This window comes from Ochotona curzoniae, unplaced genomic scaffold (genome assembly GCF_017591425.1).
Source record: "Ochotona curzoniae isolate NIBS_2020 unplaced genomic scaffold, NIBS_Ocur_1.0 scaffold_3835, whole genome shotgun sequence".
NCBI classification, from domain to species: Eukaryota; Metazoa; Chordata; class Mammalia; order Lagomorpha; family Ochotonidae; genus Ochotona; species Ochotona curzoniae.
This window is the reverse complement of record NW_024467114.1, coordinates 16,388,582-16,405,619: the sequence shown is the minus strand read 5'-3', so window position 1 is coordinate 16,405,619 and position 17,038 is coordinate 16,388,582. Positions and strand designations below refer to the sequence as shown.

Below are 17,038 nucleotides of genomic sequence, written 5' to 3'. Positions count from 1 at the left end.
GTCTTGTCCTCCACATTAGGGACCAGTGATCTGAGTTTTGGAGAAAGTGTACATTCAGTTTGTCTATGGGGTACACTGGGTCCAAACACAGGCTGCCTATGGATTTTTTTCCCTGCAAGTGCACTTCTCACGCAGGAGTGAAATAAACAACCCAATAGAAATTCAGTACAAAGAGGTTTTTTTTATTGACATTGTAAGAAACATTTTTTTTTTCTTTGTTACAAAAGGACTAAGTGGTTCTGGAAGCAAACATAAGAGTTCATCTATGGCTGGGCTGCAGTCCCTGGGCTGGAGGTGGGCATGGAGCATCACAGGGGCTGCAGGCTCATCCGAGGGAGGCCCAGGCTGTCACATACGAACACTATGCCTACAATATACTTAAATGTATTTACACGTGTTTCTTTTTAAAAAGGATTACACACTTTATTTCTTTTAAAAAAATCTAAAAAAGGTGAAAAAAGGAACTCGTATTTTATCTTACACATTGGCAGGATACACAAGGGTAAGTTGTCAGAAAGGAGATCCTCCTTTCAGTTCAGAACGACACAGGAAACCAGGTGACATGACAGCTCCGACTCACGCTCCAACTCTAGAGCAAGGATCGGGCAACACCCACTGGCCCCTCTTGTTGACAAGAGTAACGTAAAATAAGGCACATACATCTCAAGAATCAAAACTTCGGGGGCTCAAGAAGATAAGCCCATATGTGAAGAGCACGGATAGTTTAATTAGATCCTTAGAAAAATAAAATGAGAATGGTTTGAGATGTGGAAACAAGCTTTGCACAGATGTTAAAACAGGAATACCATGTTTGAGCCTCTGTATATTACAGAAAGGAGGTTGTGACATAATGGAGGCAGTGCCATCTCTTTAAATGACTAGCTCAGAGAAACATGGAGAAGACTGGAGGCTGGTGGTGGGTCCTTCAAAATGACATAGATGACAAATCTGTGGAGATGTTATAGCTCCACAGGCTTACTTCTAAGTGACCTCGAAAGACCTTCTCTCCAGCAGACTCTCATGACAGACCACAGGAATCCTGGAAGGGTTCACTTTCTTCTTCCCTCCCTCCTTTCCTCCACCTTTTTGGAATTTCCATACTGATAGATGCCAAATCTTGAGCCGCAGGGTGTGTCTCCTGCAAATCTAAAGGCAGCGGCAAGGAAAGCAAAGCACAAATAGAACAGAGAAGGAGGGACACTCAGAACACAACTGGAAGACAAAGGGAGAAAAACATTTGAAACCAAAAGTAGGAAAGGGATTATGCCAGCCTGGGAGAATGTCCAGGGCCAGGACTTGAGGATTCTGAGATTCACAGAAAACCAGAGTCAGCCAGCAGAAGACTGGTGGTGTCCTAGCTCAGGGATACAGAAAAGCCCTCGCCCTTTCAGCTACAAAGTGATAGCTTTGTACTCTACTCTCCTGAATTCAGATCAGTAGATCCCTTATTTGTGGCTTTTCCCAAGGGGATGCATCGTTTGATTTAAAGGAAGGTGCTCTCTGTGGGAGGACCCCTGGATGTGGGGAAGGAACCAGCAGCCTGCTACTGATCTCAGAGATGTCTGGTGAAAAGCCAGCTCAATTATTTTAACCACATGGTTCCAAGTGGCAGACTTAACTCTGCTGAGCTGCCTGTTGCAATTGGGAGAAAAATGGGTTGATCCTAACATTGTTTCTGTCATCCAACACTTTACTGTGGTTGATTTTGTCTGGTTGAGTACTAATGTAAAGGGCAGGAATAAAGGGCAAAAACCATACAATTGAATCATGACTCACTTTGGATAAAGCCAATCGGGAGACCAATGGGGACTGTGTGAAGTGTTAATATTTTAATAGCTTACATATTTTTAAAGAAGTATGCTGGGTAATCCATGTACTCTTTATGTACACATATGTGACCTTCATGTGTAGCAATGGCACATGGCAAGTGACTGTACTTCTAAATCTTTAAATGTTTTCATCCAAAACAAAATACAAGTACTACTCTGCATTATGGAGCAAGAACATTTAACTTTTTAAACGGATGCAGCTTTCAGTCACTTTCAGTAACAAAGGCATCCGGACAACTATGAAATATCCCCTGTTAGTGTTCTCAAGTTGTAAAAGTAGTCCAAGCAATTGGTTCCCAATGTTTGTGAGCTTTATCTTTACGACAAAATTTTACAGACCCCTTAAATTAGGGTGCCTAGGACAGGAATACTCCTTCACTGTAGTGGAATTAATAATGTTAATGATTTAGCCGGTTGTGAGACTGTTCAAACACCTACACATTGAGAGCTAGCTATAATCAATTCTGTTATCTATGATAATGGGAAACAGATGGCAGTAACTGACAACTACAGCAAATCCACGAATGTTTCCTCAACTAATTCTAGCTGCTTCAGTCTACAATCTAACGCCTTACCAAAACAGAGTAAAACAGCTTTGTGTCTGAGTGTCACCAACCTCCTGTCCCCTCTCTCACTGGAGTGCTACACAGCCCTGAATGCTCCTGAGGGTGGAAAGAAAAGAGGCAAACAAGCTAACCGAGAACTACCCACAGAGACAGACTCCCAAAGCACGCTCACGGACACCTAGAAGGAAAACCGCAAACGACGCATGAAGCATGTCACCGACAAGCACCCGGGTGCCCCCTGGGCACTGTCCGAAGCACGCCCTGAACTGACTTTGGGTGGGGAGCATGTCCAGACTGCTCTCTCTGCTACAGCGCACCCACAAAAATGCTTCACCTCATTATCCATAGTCTGATTCTTGTACCCAACATGGGGATTGACAGGAAAACAAAACAAAAAAAGCATGGAGCACATGTAAAGGACAAATTTTAAAAGCTGGAAGTGTAACCCCTTGGTCATAAGCACGCCAACTCCTACTTCCTTTGAGTAACAATAGAGAAACAAGTCAAATCTTTTCATCCGGCCTCTCTTCTAAAAGAAAGAACATGCACATCACACATTTACACTGGTTTACTAAAAACGAGACGGGCTTACAAGTTCAAAAAAAAAAGTGTGTTTGGAATATAACAATACTGACTCAAAAGCTGAAATGGAAGACAGTTTCTCCCTAGAATACTTTAGGGTTTTGCAGAGTCCTTTTCCATAAAAGGAATATACTTGAAACACATCCCAGTTAGGTGAGATGAGATTGCTAAAATACATACAGAACAACAACAAAACAAAAATTAAAAAAAAAAAACCACAAAAGACAAAACCAGCCAAAAATGGAGTCCGTTTAATCTTTCAACTCCTGAAGTTTCATGTCTATTTGCGGTCCTTTTTTCCTAACACCTACTGCATAACTGCAAGGAATTTGCTTTCTTCTGCGAGAGAGGTCAACAAAGAGCTCATGTCCCCTATGGCCATGTTGGTGGTGCTCACAGACAGGGCTGGGAACGGGAGGGATGCCCGTGGAGTCGTGAGGCGGGAGGAGCTGTGGGAAAGGTTCTGAATGATACTTGGGCTCAGGGCCCCCGACATGAGGCTGGCGTGGTCCCCGTCGTCTATGATGGCGTCAAAATCAATCTGCACTCCTTCCAGGTCATGGCTGTCAAGGCTGTCAACTGTGCTTGTCACCTGGTTAGCACCTGGGGAAAGTAATTCCGAGTTCTCAGCACTGGTTCCCTGTAGCAGGCAGCTGGCTTCTGCCACAGAGAACGAACCGCCCTTTGTGTCTTGCTGACTAAAGCCCACGGTTTGGTCATAGAACTGACCGGAGTAATTCTGCATATTAGAACAGAGCTGCTGGGGCTGCCCTTGCATCTCCATCTTGATGCCATTCACCCTGCAGGTCTGACTCGTGTCAAGAAGTTGTCCTTGCTGCAGAGAAACACTGCCCCTTGGCACAGCCTGGCACCTGCTGCCTCCAAAGCTGGCACAGGGCTGGTAGCTCCTGACACTTGCCAAGCTTGCTGGCTGGCTGTTGAGCCCATGAGTCCCTGGCAGGCAGTTCTCTGGCCCTTGATAGATGTTGTTGTGTGAGGTAGCACTAACCTGCCCTAGCATCTGTGGGCCGGGGCGGCCTGCCCCCTGGTGTTGCATGCTGTCACCAAACAGCTGGTGGCCCAGGAACCCCTGTCCCACTGAATCTTGGGCTTGCATGCCACTCAGCACACTATTAGCTGGCTCTCTGGGTACAACTGACAGGCCAAAATCCAGTGTGGTCCCGTTTCCTTGCATGGTGGTGCTCTTCAGCTTGGACCCAGGGACCCCAGCAACACAGGCACCCTCTAGCACTCCGGTGGCCCCTGGCTGTCTGTTGAGACAGCTTCCATACTGCTGGGCCTTGTAGGGCTGTTCATGGAAGGTGTTTCCACCAGGCCCAGTTCCTCCCCCGTTGTGGAGGGCCAAGGGCTCCTGGCCACCATAGGAGTTGCTGCTCTCCCCCAGGGCTGAGTATCCTCCAGCTGGGCCGGACCCATTGCTCCTCACTGAATGCTGCAGGTGGACACCCACGTTGTTGTACAACCCCAAGGCACGGGCCTGGAGCACTGCTGAACGCTGGCCGCACTTCAGCTTGGAGGAGGACAGGTCAGCACTGCCAGAGCTCACTTCGTTCCACTGGATGGGCAGGTCTGTTTTGCTGCCTTCTGCGCAGGGCTGCTCCAGGGTACTGCGGTACTGCTGGCCCAGGTGACTATCCAGCAGCCCCGGTGGTGGTGGTGGTGGTGGTGGGTCGAAGTCACCTGCCCCAGGAGGCCCCTTGCTGTCCTCTGGGAAATGCTGCCCATACCCTGCTTGGTTCTGAGAATTTAAATACTGTACCACGTCATCTGGCAAGAAATCTTCATCATTTAGGCCAGTATCGGCATCCATGGTCAGGGACTCCAGGGTGACATTCTCACTTATGCTGGGAGGGCAGGGGGCCGCATGGAAATGTCGGGCTGCACCGCCCTCAGGCCGGGTGTAATTCTGAAGCACCAGGGTACGCTTTTCTGCAGCAGGAGGCCCTGGGGGATTGAAGCTGTTCAGGCTGCTGAAACGCTGCACTCTGGGCAGGGACAAGCTCTCGGATACAGTCCTCACGGGATCGCTGGCTCTCCGCACACTGTGGCCCAACGCATCATGAGGCAGCAGGTGGCGCCGGCTGTAACCATGCGTGCCACCATCGCTGCATCTTCGTGGAGGGTGTACAGGCGGCAGAGTCATCGCAGCCTCCCTGCTGTCCCCAAGCAGGGCCATCCTGGTCTTCAGGCTCAGCCTCTCCATGTGCGGCAGGGGCGTGGGTGGTGGTCCACCTGTGGCCGCTGCATACTTGGCTTTCAGCCGGTACTGCTGGGCGGGCGTGAGGCTGAGCAGGCTGGGCAGCCCATCTCCCTGGCTGGCCTCACTGGACCTGCGCGAGGCATCAGTGGAGATGGGGTCGTAGGAGTCTGCCACGCTCACGTTCTGCCTCCCCTCGGCCTGTGAGGCCTCGCTGGACCTCCGGCTGGAGAAGCAGGGAGAGATGCCGGATGAGCGGCGGCTGCTCAGGTAGGCGGAGCTGATGGTGCTGGTGCTGCTGTCCCGGCGGTTGAGCATGTTGAGCATGGTGATGTCCACACCGGAGAGGTCACTTCTGTTCGGGAGAAGGGTCACGGGCGCTCCTGCGCTGCAGCTGCTGTTGGACTGAGTGCCTGGAGAAGGTAGGAGCAGGAGGGGAGAGGTCAGCGGGATGAATCCATGTCAAGGGGGGTTTAACCTGAGGCATTTCCATCTCTTTCTGTGGAGGACCACAGGGTAGTATTTTCAGACTATCACACCCACTTGACTCTTTAGTCTAGAGCTCAAGTGGTTTTTGGACATAGTGAAGGAATCTGCATGGCTAGGCATTAATAAAACTTCAGGAGGCATGGCAGATGCCTGGCCTCAACAACATACTACCAGCGAGGACAACTCCCTGAAGCTCCTGCACAGGTATGACTGCTGCAGGTATATGCAATGACAAAGTTCCCTGGGAGTCTACAGGCTGAGGACATTGCAAGAGACTCACATCTATCCCCAGGGCTGTTTATTCTATAGTTATGGGTGGGTAACACACCTGAATTGGAGACATGAAGAGGGTTGCCCTCTTAAGGTAACTCAGTGCAATCTAGAGGTCATTGTGAATGTGCAAACTCTACAGTTGCTTGCACGGCTTGGATTTCCCTACCCTAGTCTAAGAGTTTTGCGTTTACCACCAGCATATGAGTCATGCACATGCGTACTTACAGTATCATCCTCGTACCCCTCCATTTTAAAACTGTGTACCTTCTGTAATTAAAACTGAAATGGGTTCAACATGGCCATGGGTAATTATGGCATTATTATAGGGTTGACTGAGAAACTGGCCAACAGAACTGACGGCCTATTTCTGCTCACACGGTTCTGCCTGTACTTAAAAGGAGAGTACGGAGCTGGGCTAATGTGCAACTCACCATTTCCTATGAGAGGAGAAACTGCAGGGGCTTTAGGGGGTAGAATAGGGTTCAGTCGTGGAAGCATTCCATTCACTTGTGTTAGCCTTTCTAGTTTGACGTGTTCCATCCATTTGGTCCCTGCCGGGTTCCTCCTGGCTTGCAAAGCGAGGGCCGTGGTTGCAGTGGAAATGGTCGAGTCCATGATTGGGGTTTCGTCAATGGCACCGAGGTCTGCGACACTACCTCCATCGGTCAGAGGAAGCTCGAGCCCACTGTTGGAATAGTTGCTGATGGGGGACTGTTGGCTGCTGCATGAAGACTGACCACCAGGGCTTGGCTGAGATGTCTGTTGGGGTCAAGAGGAAAGGGCAGATGTGGCATTAGGAAGAGGCAAAGAAGCCCTGCCTATGACCCCAAGACTTATGAGATTATCAGTCAGTTGGGCAAGAAGAAAAACAAAGTTCTAGTGAACAGACATGATCTCCCTGGCCAACATGAGAGATGGACCTGAGGCTGATATGCAGTGGGAGGCAGAGGGCAGCAGAAAATGCTGAGGCACAGTGTGCCTGGGACAGCAGCCAGACTCCTGTATCGAAGGCCCACTCTGCAGACATGCTTTCTCAGTTCCAGTCCCACCTACAAAACTTTAAGCTTTGGGACAATGACTTAACAACTCCCAACTTTAGCTTCCATCTCTGTAAATAGGAGACAACTTATTTTAGGGGTTGCTGTTGAAAATTAGAGATGAGGTCCACTGGGAGACATATATATATACAAGACCTGGGTAGTGATAATCAGCTCAACTGGCATTAGTGATTAGTCTCTCGATCATTTCAGTCTTTGGGGGTCAGACCTCTCCAGCAGGAGTCCTCTAGACTGTTCAGAGCTGATTCCTAAACTCACAGAAAGGTTTCCTGCTGCGTAAGAGTGCAACCAGGATGCAGGGAAAGGCAGCTGTAAGGGATAAAATTTCAATCACTGCCATAATCTGCCATATCCAAAGAGGGGAAGGATATTCAGATCACAGCGTTCTTGAACCTTAGTGCCCTTACTAGGAGAATTAGGAACTGTTTTCCTAGCCCCAGCTAAGTGGATTCTGTAACAAAATTGTGCGAATAATGGGAACTTAATCTGGTTAGTTTCTCACTCTAGGGAAGTCCCCAAGGACTCCTGAGAATCTAGCAGTTGAAAAACTGTCCATCTCAATGTCTGAGGAGTGCTATACATGGCCTACATTGCACAAGGCAGTTGGCAGGGTTTAAAACTGCTCTTTTCTAAAATTCCAGTGGTTCTCTGGTTAACAAAAACAGCCATCCTTTACATATAGATTAGAAAGGTGATATTCAGAAGTTCAGTGACTACGCAAAGTCACACAGTGAATGGTGGGACCCCCCTACACTTGTGGGCTGGTTACTTCCATGCCTCTGTTGCATCTCCAGAGTTCTACAGAAACCAGAGCCAGGGAAAGTAGCCAAGCGACGCCTTCCCAGGGAAGGACTGCTTGTCACTCTGTTAGCCTCAGGTAGAATTAGGATGCAATAGGGAAGGGGTCTATAGAGGTAGGGCTTCTCCATGGATCTTAGTCCACATTTCTGCCATCACAGTACATACACCCAAGTGAATGAACACCTTCTAAGTGAGTGCCACATGGTATGCTAACTTCGTCCCAGGCCACCAAGCAGAGCAAAAGGTTTGCCAACGTGATCCTGAACAGGTGAAGCCCTGCCAAGTGGTGGAGTGCCAGACCACCTGTTCTTTCTTAAGATATTTGTCATTTCCAGAGCTTCAGGTGTCTTTCACTCTCGGATTGCTGAATCAGTTTGTGTATATGGATTTTTGTGTAATACGTATGCATATGTAGATACATATGCAGACACATACTTCTAAGGAGACTTTAAGAAGACACAATGCACTTACAATTTAAAAATTGCTTAAATGAGCTCTTTTACGTATAGATTGAATTGCTAACAATAAATTACTGAGAGCTTTTTCAAAGGTAGTGGTGCACAACTAGTCCAAAAATGAATTTATGCCAGTTAGCACAATAATGAAATAGAATTTGAGAACATCTGCTTGGTTGACCCTGGAGTGATTTATCATGAGAACCTACACAAGTAAGAACAATGGATTTCACCATCTCACTCCACACTGTCCACATGCTAAATGCTCAAGACACATTGCTTCTATGTATGAAACAGAACCGAGTCATGTTCACTACCAAAAAATGCCACAAAGTCACACAAGTGCAAGAAAATAAAATAAGCAAAAATGAGATGTTAAAATGGAAACAGAACAAAAAGAACAGTGAAGCCAAAATTCCCTCACCTTATTACCCACTGTCCTTAGGAAGTGAGAACAAGACATTTAGGAGCATTAGACAGAAGAGATGTTGCATTAATAAGAAAAAAAAGAAGAGAAAATTTAATTTATAGCATGATGATCAAATCAAAGACATGCCTTTAAAGAAAGAATAGTAAAAATATAAATCTCATGTACATTGGTAGATGTCTGTGAAGATATCCACTGATTTAAATATGTATGGACACAGACTTAGCATAGTCTAGCATGGACAGGTGACTAAGTTAGGAACTTCACCAAGACTCAGTTTCTGCACCTGTAAAATACAGTACCATTTTCTATAGGAACCTGTCTAGTCCTATGTTTCTCCATGATTTATTTACTTGGTAAAATATTGGGCACCTTGATGTCACTGAGCCAAAATTTTATGTTTTTATTTCTACTAATTTTGTTTCTAAACAACACATGTGGGGAGAGGACATTAATTTTCTTCAGTGAGGGATGTATTTTATAAGAGACTAGTTTCTTAAGAAGTTCCCCGAACATCAATCATCAGGTTCTGATGATACAATCTGGAAGATTTCAGATTTAATTTTCTTTTTTCATTAATGCTTGCTGATAAACTGTTGAATTTTCTGCATAATTATGATACCCGTGGCCTTTATAAGCAATAGATATGTGCTTCCCTGCAAAAAAGTATACATAGTTCATGAACTAATGAAAATGTAATATCCAATCACAGTACATTTATAAAATTTTCACCAAAATTGTTTTTGAAAGCCAAGTACAGGTACCCACTGAGAAAGTGGATGGTCTATTATTTTTGGCTAGACTCTCTATTGCTCTGTAAGTTTGTAGTTGTACTCATTACGTCATTAGCATATAACTTTCCAATCGTCAATGCCGGAACTGTGTGGGTGTCTTTTCCCATACTTGCTGCTGCTTCCCAACAACAGTCAGGAATCTGAGGATGTTCATCCAGCTGCAAGACTGCTCTAATTTTAAGAGAATGCTTTTTAAACTGAATCTAAGTCTGCCTGTGCCTGGGTCATTTCTGTATGTCGGGAAGTGTAAGCAGGAGACTTGCACCTAGTGCACTTCCTGTGCAAGTCAGAGTGACAAGCTACCATCCGGTATATCCCTTACACACATGGCCAAACAGAAAGGTACTAACTCCCCATTCCTGCCCACTCTTTTTCTTATTGCCCTTTGAAATTTTCAAGTGTTTTATAAATGCAGAGCATCACCAACAGAAATTTAAAAACAACTGAACCAGGACATTTGTTTGTAAGAATCTTTGCATGTCCTCCCTTGTTCTCTAGCTTCTTGCTTCAGGCTCCACTACAGGAAGGGTCTCTGGTTTGCCCTGTCTCTAGACTATCACACAAGTGCTTGTTTCTAAAAAAGGATTTAGCCCTGCCATGACACGGTCCTTGCAAGCCCGACCTTCCTGTCCTCGCTGCTTTTGTTCTTGTACATCAACCCCTGGGCCCCTGGCTGCAGCTTCTCCTGGTCCCCTGCTCAACTCTGGACTGCCCTTCCCTCTCCAGGCTGAACTTCCTGGCCCAGTCTTGCCTCGGCCTCACTCCTTGAGTGCACAGGCATGAAGCTCCTCTCTTGAACCGTTGTACACAGACTTATGCCTAAGGCCCTATCCCGTTGACCGGTAACTATTTGTTTTGCACTCTGCCTGTCCCTCTGGACTGTAGACCCCTAAAGAATAGAGGCTGTGGCTTATTTGTCTTGGGGTCACTGGGGCAAAGAAGACAGCAAGCATGTTTACAAAGAGACTCAGTGAGTGATTTCTATGTCACAGGCACACTGAAGAGACAGATAGCTTTGTCTTTCTTCCTCCCACAGGGGTCATGGTTTTGCGAGGATTTCCAAAATCAGTCCAAAAACTTGGGAGCTCTTTTTGGAGCTAAATTACTCCACGCAAGTCAATTTTCAGTAAAGCGAGACCGGTCACATCAGAGGCCGACGGATGCTACGTGCAAGGGGATTCCTGCCCCACTCAAACGCCCTGGGCTGTGGTGGGAGGATCAGGAGAGGGAATGACATACCATGGGCTTCTCGGCCTTGACCGTCTTCACCTGGAGACATTCTTCCCGCTTTGAGGTAGTGTTGCTGAGGTCCTTCTGCTCACCGAGGGCTCCCTGAGTCGGCCGGCCGGGCGACCTGGACTGAGACTGGCTGCCAGAGTCTCGGGGGGGCGGGGGCCGAGGATGCACATCTCCACGCTGCTTCTTGGTGACATGAGCCTCGGGGCCGTGCACGGTCTTCACGTGTTTTCGGAGGGAGCTGGGGTCTGTGTACCGTTTAGTGCAGCCTGGGATTTTGCATACATATGGTTTCTGCCAAAAACAAGGAGATAACAGGGCTTTAGGAAACTGAGTACACTGTGCACCCCTAAGCCCCCCAAGTCCCCTAGCTTGCGCGTCGCATTTTCACCTCTTCCCAGATACTTCCACAGCACATGGGGGAAGTCAAATCTCTAAGAACTCATGGCTTAATAAGGCCATCTGAGCCATTTTCAGTGTCCACAGGACTTGCAGTCAGAGGGAGCTTAGGAGAGCTAGGAAGGTGGAAATTGCCTTTCAGGTCTTGGATGCATTTATGCTCTGAGTGGAAAGAAGTAAGGTGCTGCTGTGAAAGGGGCTCAACAGACATCAGAATGCTGTGCTGCTGCTGCTACTGATAGAAGGAAGGCTAAGAATGCCCCCCGCACTCGTCAGGAGGCGGTGCTGCAGGTCTTCCTGGAGACATGGTGGGAAGAATGCTCGCACGGGAGCCTAGGAGCTGAGGTCTACTAACACTCTGGCCTATGCGAAATGTGCTTTTTACACACTGGTATAATGACTTTTTTAAAAAACGCCTCTTAGCTCTGCCATGTACGAGATCATTATTAACACGTGTTGCCCTGGGTATCATCACAACTGAAAGTGGATGATGGAACTCAGACATATCCGGGCCTTCTCTAATCTTCACAGTCATAAAGCCCTGTTACAGATGTCTACAGATACTCAGCAGACACTGTAGCGGGTGATGGGCTGCGGGCTTGTGGACTGGCATTCCTGCTCTGGGCTTGTCCTGAGCACCAAGGGCTAGCAACGGTTTCATGCTAATTGCATTTCCTATGTGTGCCAGTGATCAAGCCTACAGATAGTTATCAACATTATCTGGAGGCTTATAACTAAAATATTTCTCAAATTACAAAACTGCTGGCCTTGGCTCTTGACCAACATCAAAATTGTGACTTCATTCTCTTGGCTTGAAATATAATATATTCACGGATATTTGTATGAGTATTTATATGTCTGTATGCGAGGAGATGAGCTATCAGATAAGCAATCGTCCTAAAAAGCATGACTAATACAATGTGCCCATTATATTTTAAAAGATGCCCTGACTGGTAGAATACATGTATCTAAAAGATGCTTTTTAACTAAGAGCTCAGGACAGACTGAGTGCTACCTAAAATGCTGAAATGTCCTAATGCAACGACAGGACGATTCTGAAAATGATCCTGACAGGCTTCACCTCTGAATTTGAGATTCCTTTGGGTCGAATTGATTCCCATTAACTATGAATTACATCTATTCAGCACCTTGTGTGATTTGCTGCCTGTACATAATGAAGTGAGCACATCCAGTTCCATGCATTAGTGACATAAGAATGGCTCTGCCGAGGACTGCCATTATCTTATGGTGTCCTGGCCCTCCGCTTGCTCGTGGGATTGCTGTGACAGGTGGTGCCTGCAGCAAGGCAGGCAGGGATGCATGGGGCACCAGTGTGGGACAGGAAGCAGGAGAGCGACATGGAGAACAAAGTAAGACAGAAGAACCACCCTTGCGATGAACACTTGCATGTGTGTAGTACAGGTTAGCCTAGGAATGAGGGAGCACTTCCAGGAGAGTGTACGTGAGTGGGACTTCAGAAAGTCTGCGGGAAGCACAGAACCACTGCAGTTTTCGCCAGGGTGCAAGTCAAGAGTGCCAGCATGCAAGGATGCATGCTCCGTGGCGGCCTTTGGAGGCCTGTGAGCTGTATGGTCAGGGGCAGCCGGAGTCCTGGCAGAGCAGCCCTAAATCGCAGTCCAGTCCAGGAGCCCTCAGTGGGCAGCATGGGTGGAGGGACAGGCTCCCAGAATGGGCACTGCTCCCTTGCTGTTCTTATCAGTCTCAGCCTTTGCAAAATCTTGACTAGCAAAGGGCTGGGCACAGGCATCAGTGTTTAGTGACTACATCAAGGAAAAGATAAGAGTGCAAGAAATGAATACCAAGATTTATCTGGATCATCTAATTATACAAATCTCAATTTCTGGGACAAACTTAATGTTGGTGTATCTGGAATGGTCTGTCATGTTCATGCAAGGCCCAATGTTTGCCTACAGAATAGAGATGAACAGCTTTATGTGTTTGTGAGTAAAATATCAATGAAGTATGTTTGATCCAAATGAATAATTTAAGTGGACTGCTCAACCCTGAGGAAAGGTATTATTGACTAAGATATCTTTATCTTATAACAGATACTCAATTCTCACATAGTACTGTGCAGTTTTAAAGCCTCACAGATCAACTATAAAACATTTAAAGCAAGTGGACAGGGATACAGGTCTGAGACTCATAAAAAGTTAAAAGCTCAGTATGTTTACAAGTGTACATGGTTAATTCTAATGTTCTTATCACCCACATTTATCCATGATGATAGGATAGAGTCTTGGCTTAAAATCTGTGAAAATGGACATCTTCTAAATTTCTAATGAAAAGGATACTTATGAATACTTATTATGAAATAGTTAAATATATTCATTAAATCCCATGTTGTTATCCCCTAAAAATTTTGACACTTAGCAGTAAGCCAGATGCCATAAAAGTAAATCTTCCCAATTGCACAATTCAATGGTATTTAGTCCATCATCACGCAGTAAAATCATCACCACTAGTTCCAGAATTTGTTCATCGCCCCAGAAATGAAACCTCATACTCACTGGCAGGCACCCCTGTTCTCCTCTCAGCTTTTACCAGGCTCTCATGGACTTTCTGAAATGTCTCCAAATAACTGGTCCATAAAGAGATCCAAAAGACTAGAATGTCTTTGTCCTCCCACTGCATTTTCTAAAGCAGTAGGTGCGTAGACCCTCACGTCCCAGTCCATGTGTGAGTGTGTGATTTGCAGAGCACGTTAATCTTACAGGCACTATGGGCTCTATCACTTCCCTAAAAAAAACCCCATGAGGACTACATCTTCTTCTGCAGAGCCACAGGGATATTAATTAGAATGATTTATCTGATTTTGACCAGATTCCTTTCCGAGTGACTATGAATGAACCAGCCTGCAGCTGGTAAGTCAATCGGCAGAAACCCCAGGGCCCCTTCTCTAACAGATTTACAGCGAACTGATGACTAACGGTATGGGGCTGGACATGATATTTGATACTAACAAATTCTGATGATCTAATTCTGCCAAAAACTGGCAAACTTTTTTTTTGTTCAGCTCTTTACTCAAAAGAAGGCCTCACAGAGGTGTTGGGGTCTGAGCAAGACCTCCAAAAGGCCTGTTTGTAGAAGTGTACTAACATGTACGCAAGGGAGCAATCATGACATGAGTGTTTCTCACTGCGGTGCTCGCATTCAGTTCCCAGCTCTGGCTTCTATCTTCAACTTCCTGCCAGTGCAGACCCTGGGAAGTTTCTGCCACCTACCTGGGAAACCTGGATTAAGTTCCGGATGCCTGGCTCTGTTCTCAGCCAAGCCCCTATGGTTGTGGACATTTCAATGGTTGTGGCATTGAAATCCTAATAGTTGTAGAAGTAAATCAGTACGTGAGATCCCTCCCTTAATACATTTTTTCCCCAGAAATAATTAAGATGTATTTGCAGTCATAACTGCCTTGATATTTCTGTTTACTTTGAAAAATGACAATAATAATAGCACCACAACAGGGACCATTACTACCATGAAGCCTTATTCAATACACTATCTTAAGTTACTGGCTGGAAAGCATGCTGCGTTTCTGAAAATATCTTTTAAAAACCATTGGAATTTAGAATGCCTGGATATTGCACTTAGTACTGAATGGTTGCTTCATAGAAGACTTTTTCTTTTTAATTCAATGTATCTTATAATACTATCTAGAGAAAACAAACAAATGTGGCTGTGTTAGCAGTAAGCTAGTAGCTGTCACATTGTGTCTCTGAGTCTATCCACAGTGCTTACAGGATCTTCCTGTCTGCATGGCTTTAGTTTCCAAGTTCAAGGCTCCTACTGTTTGACCAGTAGGTGGCAGTTCCAAACAACATGAGACTAAATTCATCAGTAGCCTTAAGACTTTCCGACTTATTTGCAGTTTCACCTCTGAGATTCTAGCCTTCACCTGCAATGTTTCAACCATTCATGCTGGTCCTTCCATGTGTATTCCCAGGAGAGTTCTGTTTCCACCAACGAGCTCTGGCTCATGAAAGATACTTACCTCATTGGAATGTGTTCTGTTTTGGTGCTTGGCGCGATCAGAGGCATTTGAGAAAGCCTTGTTGCACCCTTCATGCTCACAGACGTATGGTTTCTCTCCAGTGTGAGATCTCAAGTGCGTTTTCAAGTTTTCTAGTCTCGAGTAGGCCTTTGTGCAACCTTCAAACTGAGGACAACAGGTAAATCTGGATTACACCACACAATAGCCATGGCAGCTCTTGCCTAACACTCCCTCAAAGTAGATGAAAAACTGACGTTTCAAGGGTCAGCAGCTTTTCAAAATCAAAGAACAAAAAGTCCACTAAACTCCGCATTTATTCGGATTCACATGCAGCTTGGTGCAGTTCAAGATAAAGCATTTTCAGTGCCAGTAGAAGTCTTGAAGTTTTGTTGTTTTTTTTTTTTAATAGACCGCTCAACGTGCACAATGCCTTTCATTATTTGCTCACTGATCTCCTCGAATTCCCACTGATTTCAGATTCAGCACAAAGTTCATTAATATGGCTTTGTGTCCATACAAAGACACGGAATTTGATCATGTTTGTAAAGGGCCTTTAAGATGTAAAGTACCAGGGCTGAGCAGTGCCCAGTGTGTCTCGCGGGCATCTTATGAAAGAAAGCCCAGCCTTGCTGCAGCTCCACCCTCATCTGTAGGTCTACAGGATGCTAAAGGGGATGGCAAGAATGTGAGAAGAACTTAAAATCCAAACACAGGATAGATAGCCCTTCCCCAAAATTGCTTAGGCACCAAAAGTACTACGAGTTTTCCAGTCTATGGAATGTTTGTTTTCACAAAATGAGATAACTTGGGATAAGACTCAAGTCTAAACACTACTTTCATTTATGTTTCATGCAGACCTTACACACACTGCCTAGAGGCAATTTTATGCAATGAGCTTAGTGCACCTGCATTTTGATTGCAACCATCACATGGGGTCAGATGTGAAGTTCTCTGCTTGTGGCATCATGTCTGTCTTTCAAATATTTGGGAACATTATGAATTTCAGGTATTTGGTTTAGGGATGTTCAGTAGGTATGAGAATTTGCTTTTTATAAAGTTCATTCAGGCTCCCCTCTCTGCCTTCGGAGGCCTATGACCTGGTGAGCTATCAGGCTTGGGCTCATACAATGCCAGGTCCAACACCTAGAGTGGCACCATGCAGAACTGTTCTGCCCAGACGCTCTTTAAGAAGAAGCCAAACCTGTGCTTAAAGTTCTTAAAGTACCCCCTGTACCTCCACCCCATGTCTCTTCCTAGTTGTAGACATCAGCACATATGGCTGGTTGAGTATGAAGAAGGACCACAGCATGAACCCTTCGCCAAGAGCCCTGCCTGTTGCTCACTGGTACTCACAGTGCATTTGTGAGGCTTCTCGCCTGTGTGTCTTCGCATATGCACTACCAGCATGTACTGTGCTTTGAAAGGTTTCTGCTCTCGGGAGCAGTCAAGCCAGCGGCACACGAACTCCTTCTTCTCTCCATGAATATGGTCATTATTTATGTGCTGCAGTGTGGGAAAAGAGAGAAAGAAATAAAATGGAAATATATTACTCATTTCTGAAGGCAACAGAAGGAAGAATAAAAGATTCCCCCATCTTAGATCCTGAGGATTGTATAAACACCCATATTGAAGATTTATTTTCAAATTCTAGGCAATGTGTTTTTTTTTTTTTAAAGATTTATTTTCTTCTATTGGAAAGGAAGATACACAGAGAGGAGCTGAGACAGAGTGGAAGATCTTCTGTCTGCTGATTCACACCCTAAGTGACCACAATGACCAGAACTGAGCTGGTCTGAAGCCAGGAGTCAGGAGCTTCTTCTGGGTCCCCATGTGGGTGCAGGGTCCCAAGGCTTTTGGACCATATTTTATTGCTTTCCCAGGCCACAAGTAGGGAGCTGG

The 17,038-nt window shown here is 45.8% G+C and overlaps 1 protein-coding gene across 1 annotated transcript in view; it reads right to left on the bottom strand.

Annotated features, from left to right (window-relative positions):
* Positions 1-3,261: 3,261 nt before the first annotated feature.
* GLI3 (GLI family zinc finger 3) overlaps positions 3,262-17,038 on the bottom strand; it is a 223,533-nt gene continuing 209,756 nt past the window's right edge. Inside the window, exons 10-14 of the mRNA XM_040964715.1 lie at positions 16,493-16,642; positions 15,140-15,304; positions 10,732-11,022; positions 6,389-6,716; positions 3,262-5,608 (exon numbers count right to left, since the gene is read on the bottom strand). Of these exons, the coding sequence (XP_040820649.1) occupies positions 3,285-5,608; positions 6,389-6,716; positions 10,732-11,022; positions 15,140-15,304; positions 16,493-16,642 (3,258 nt within the window). The 3' untranslated portion in view covers positions 3,262-3,284. The remainder of the gene's footprint in view (positions 5,609-6,388; positions 6,717-10,731; positions 11,023-15,139; positions 15,305-16,492; positions 16,643-17,038) is intronic.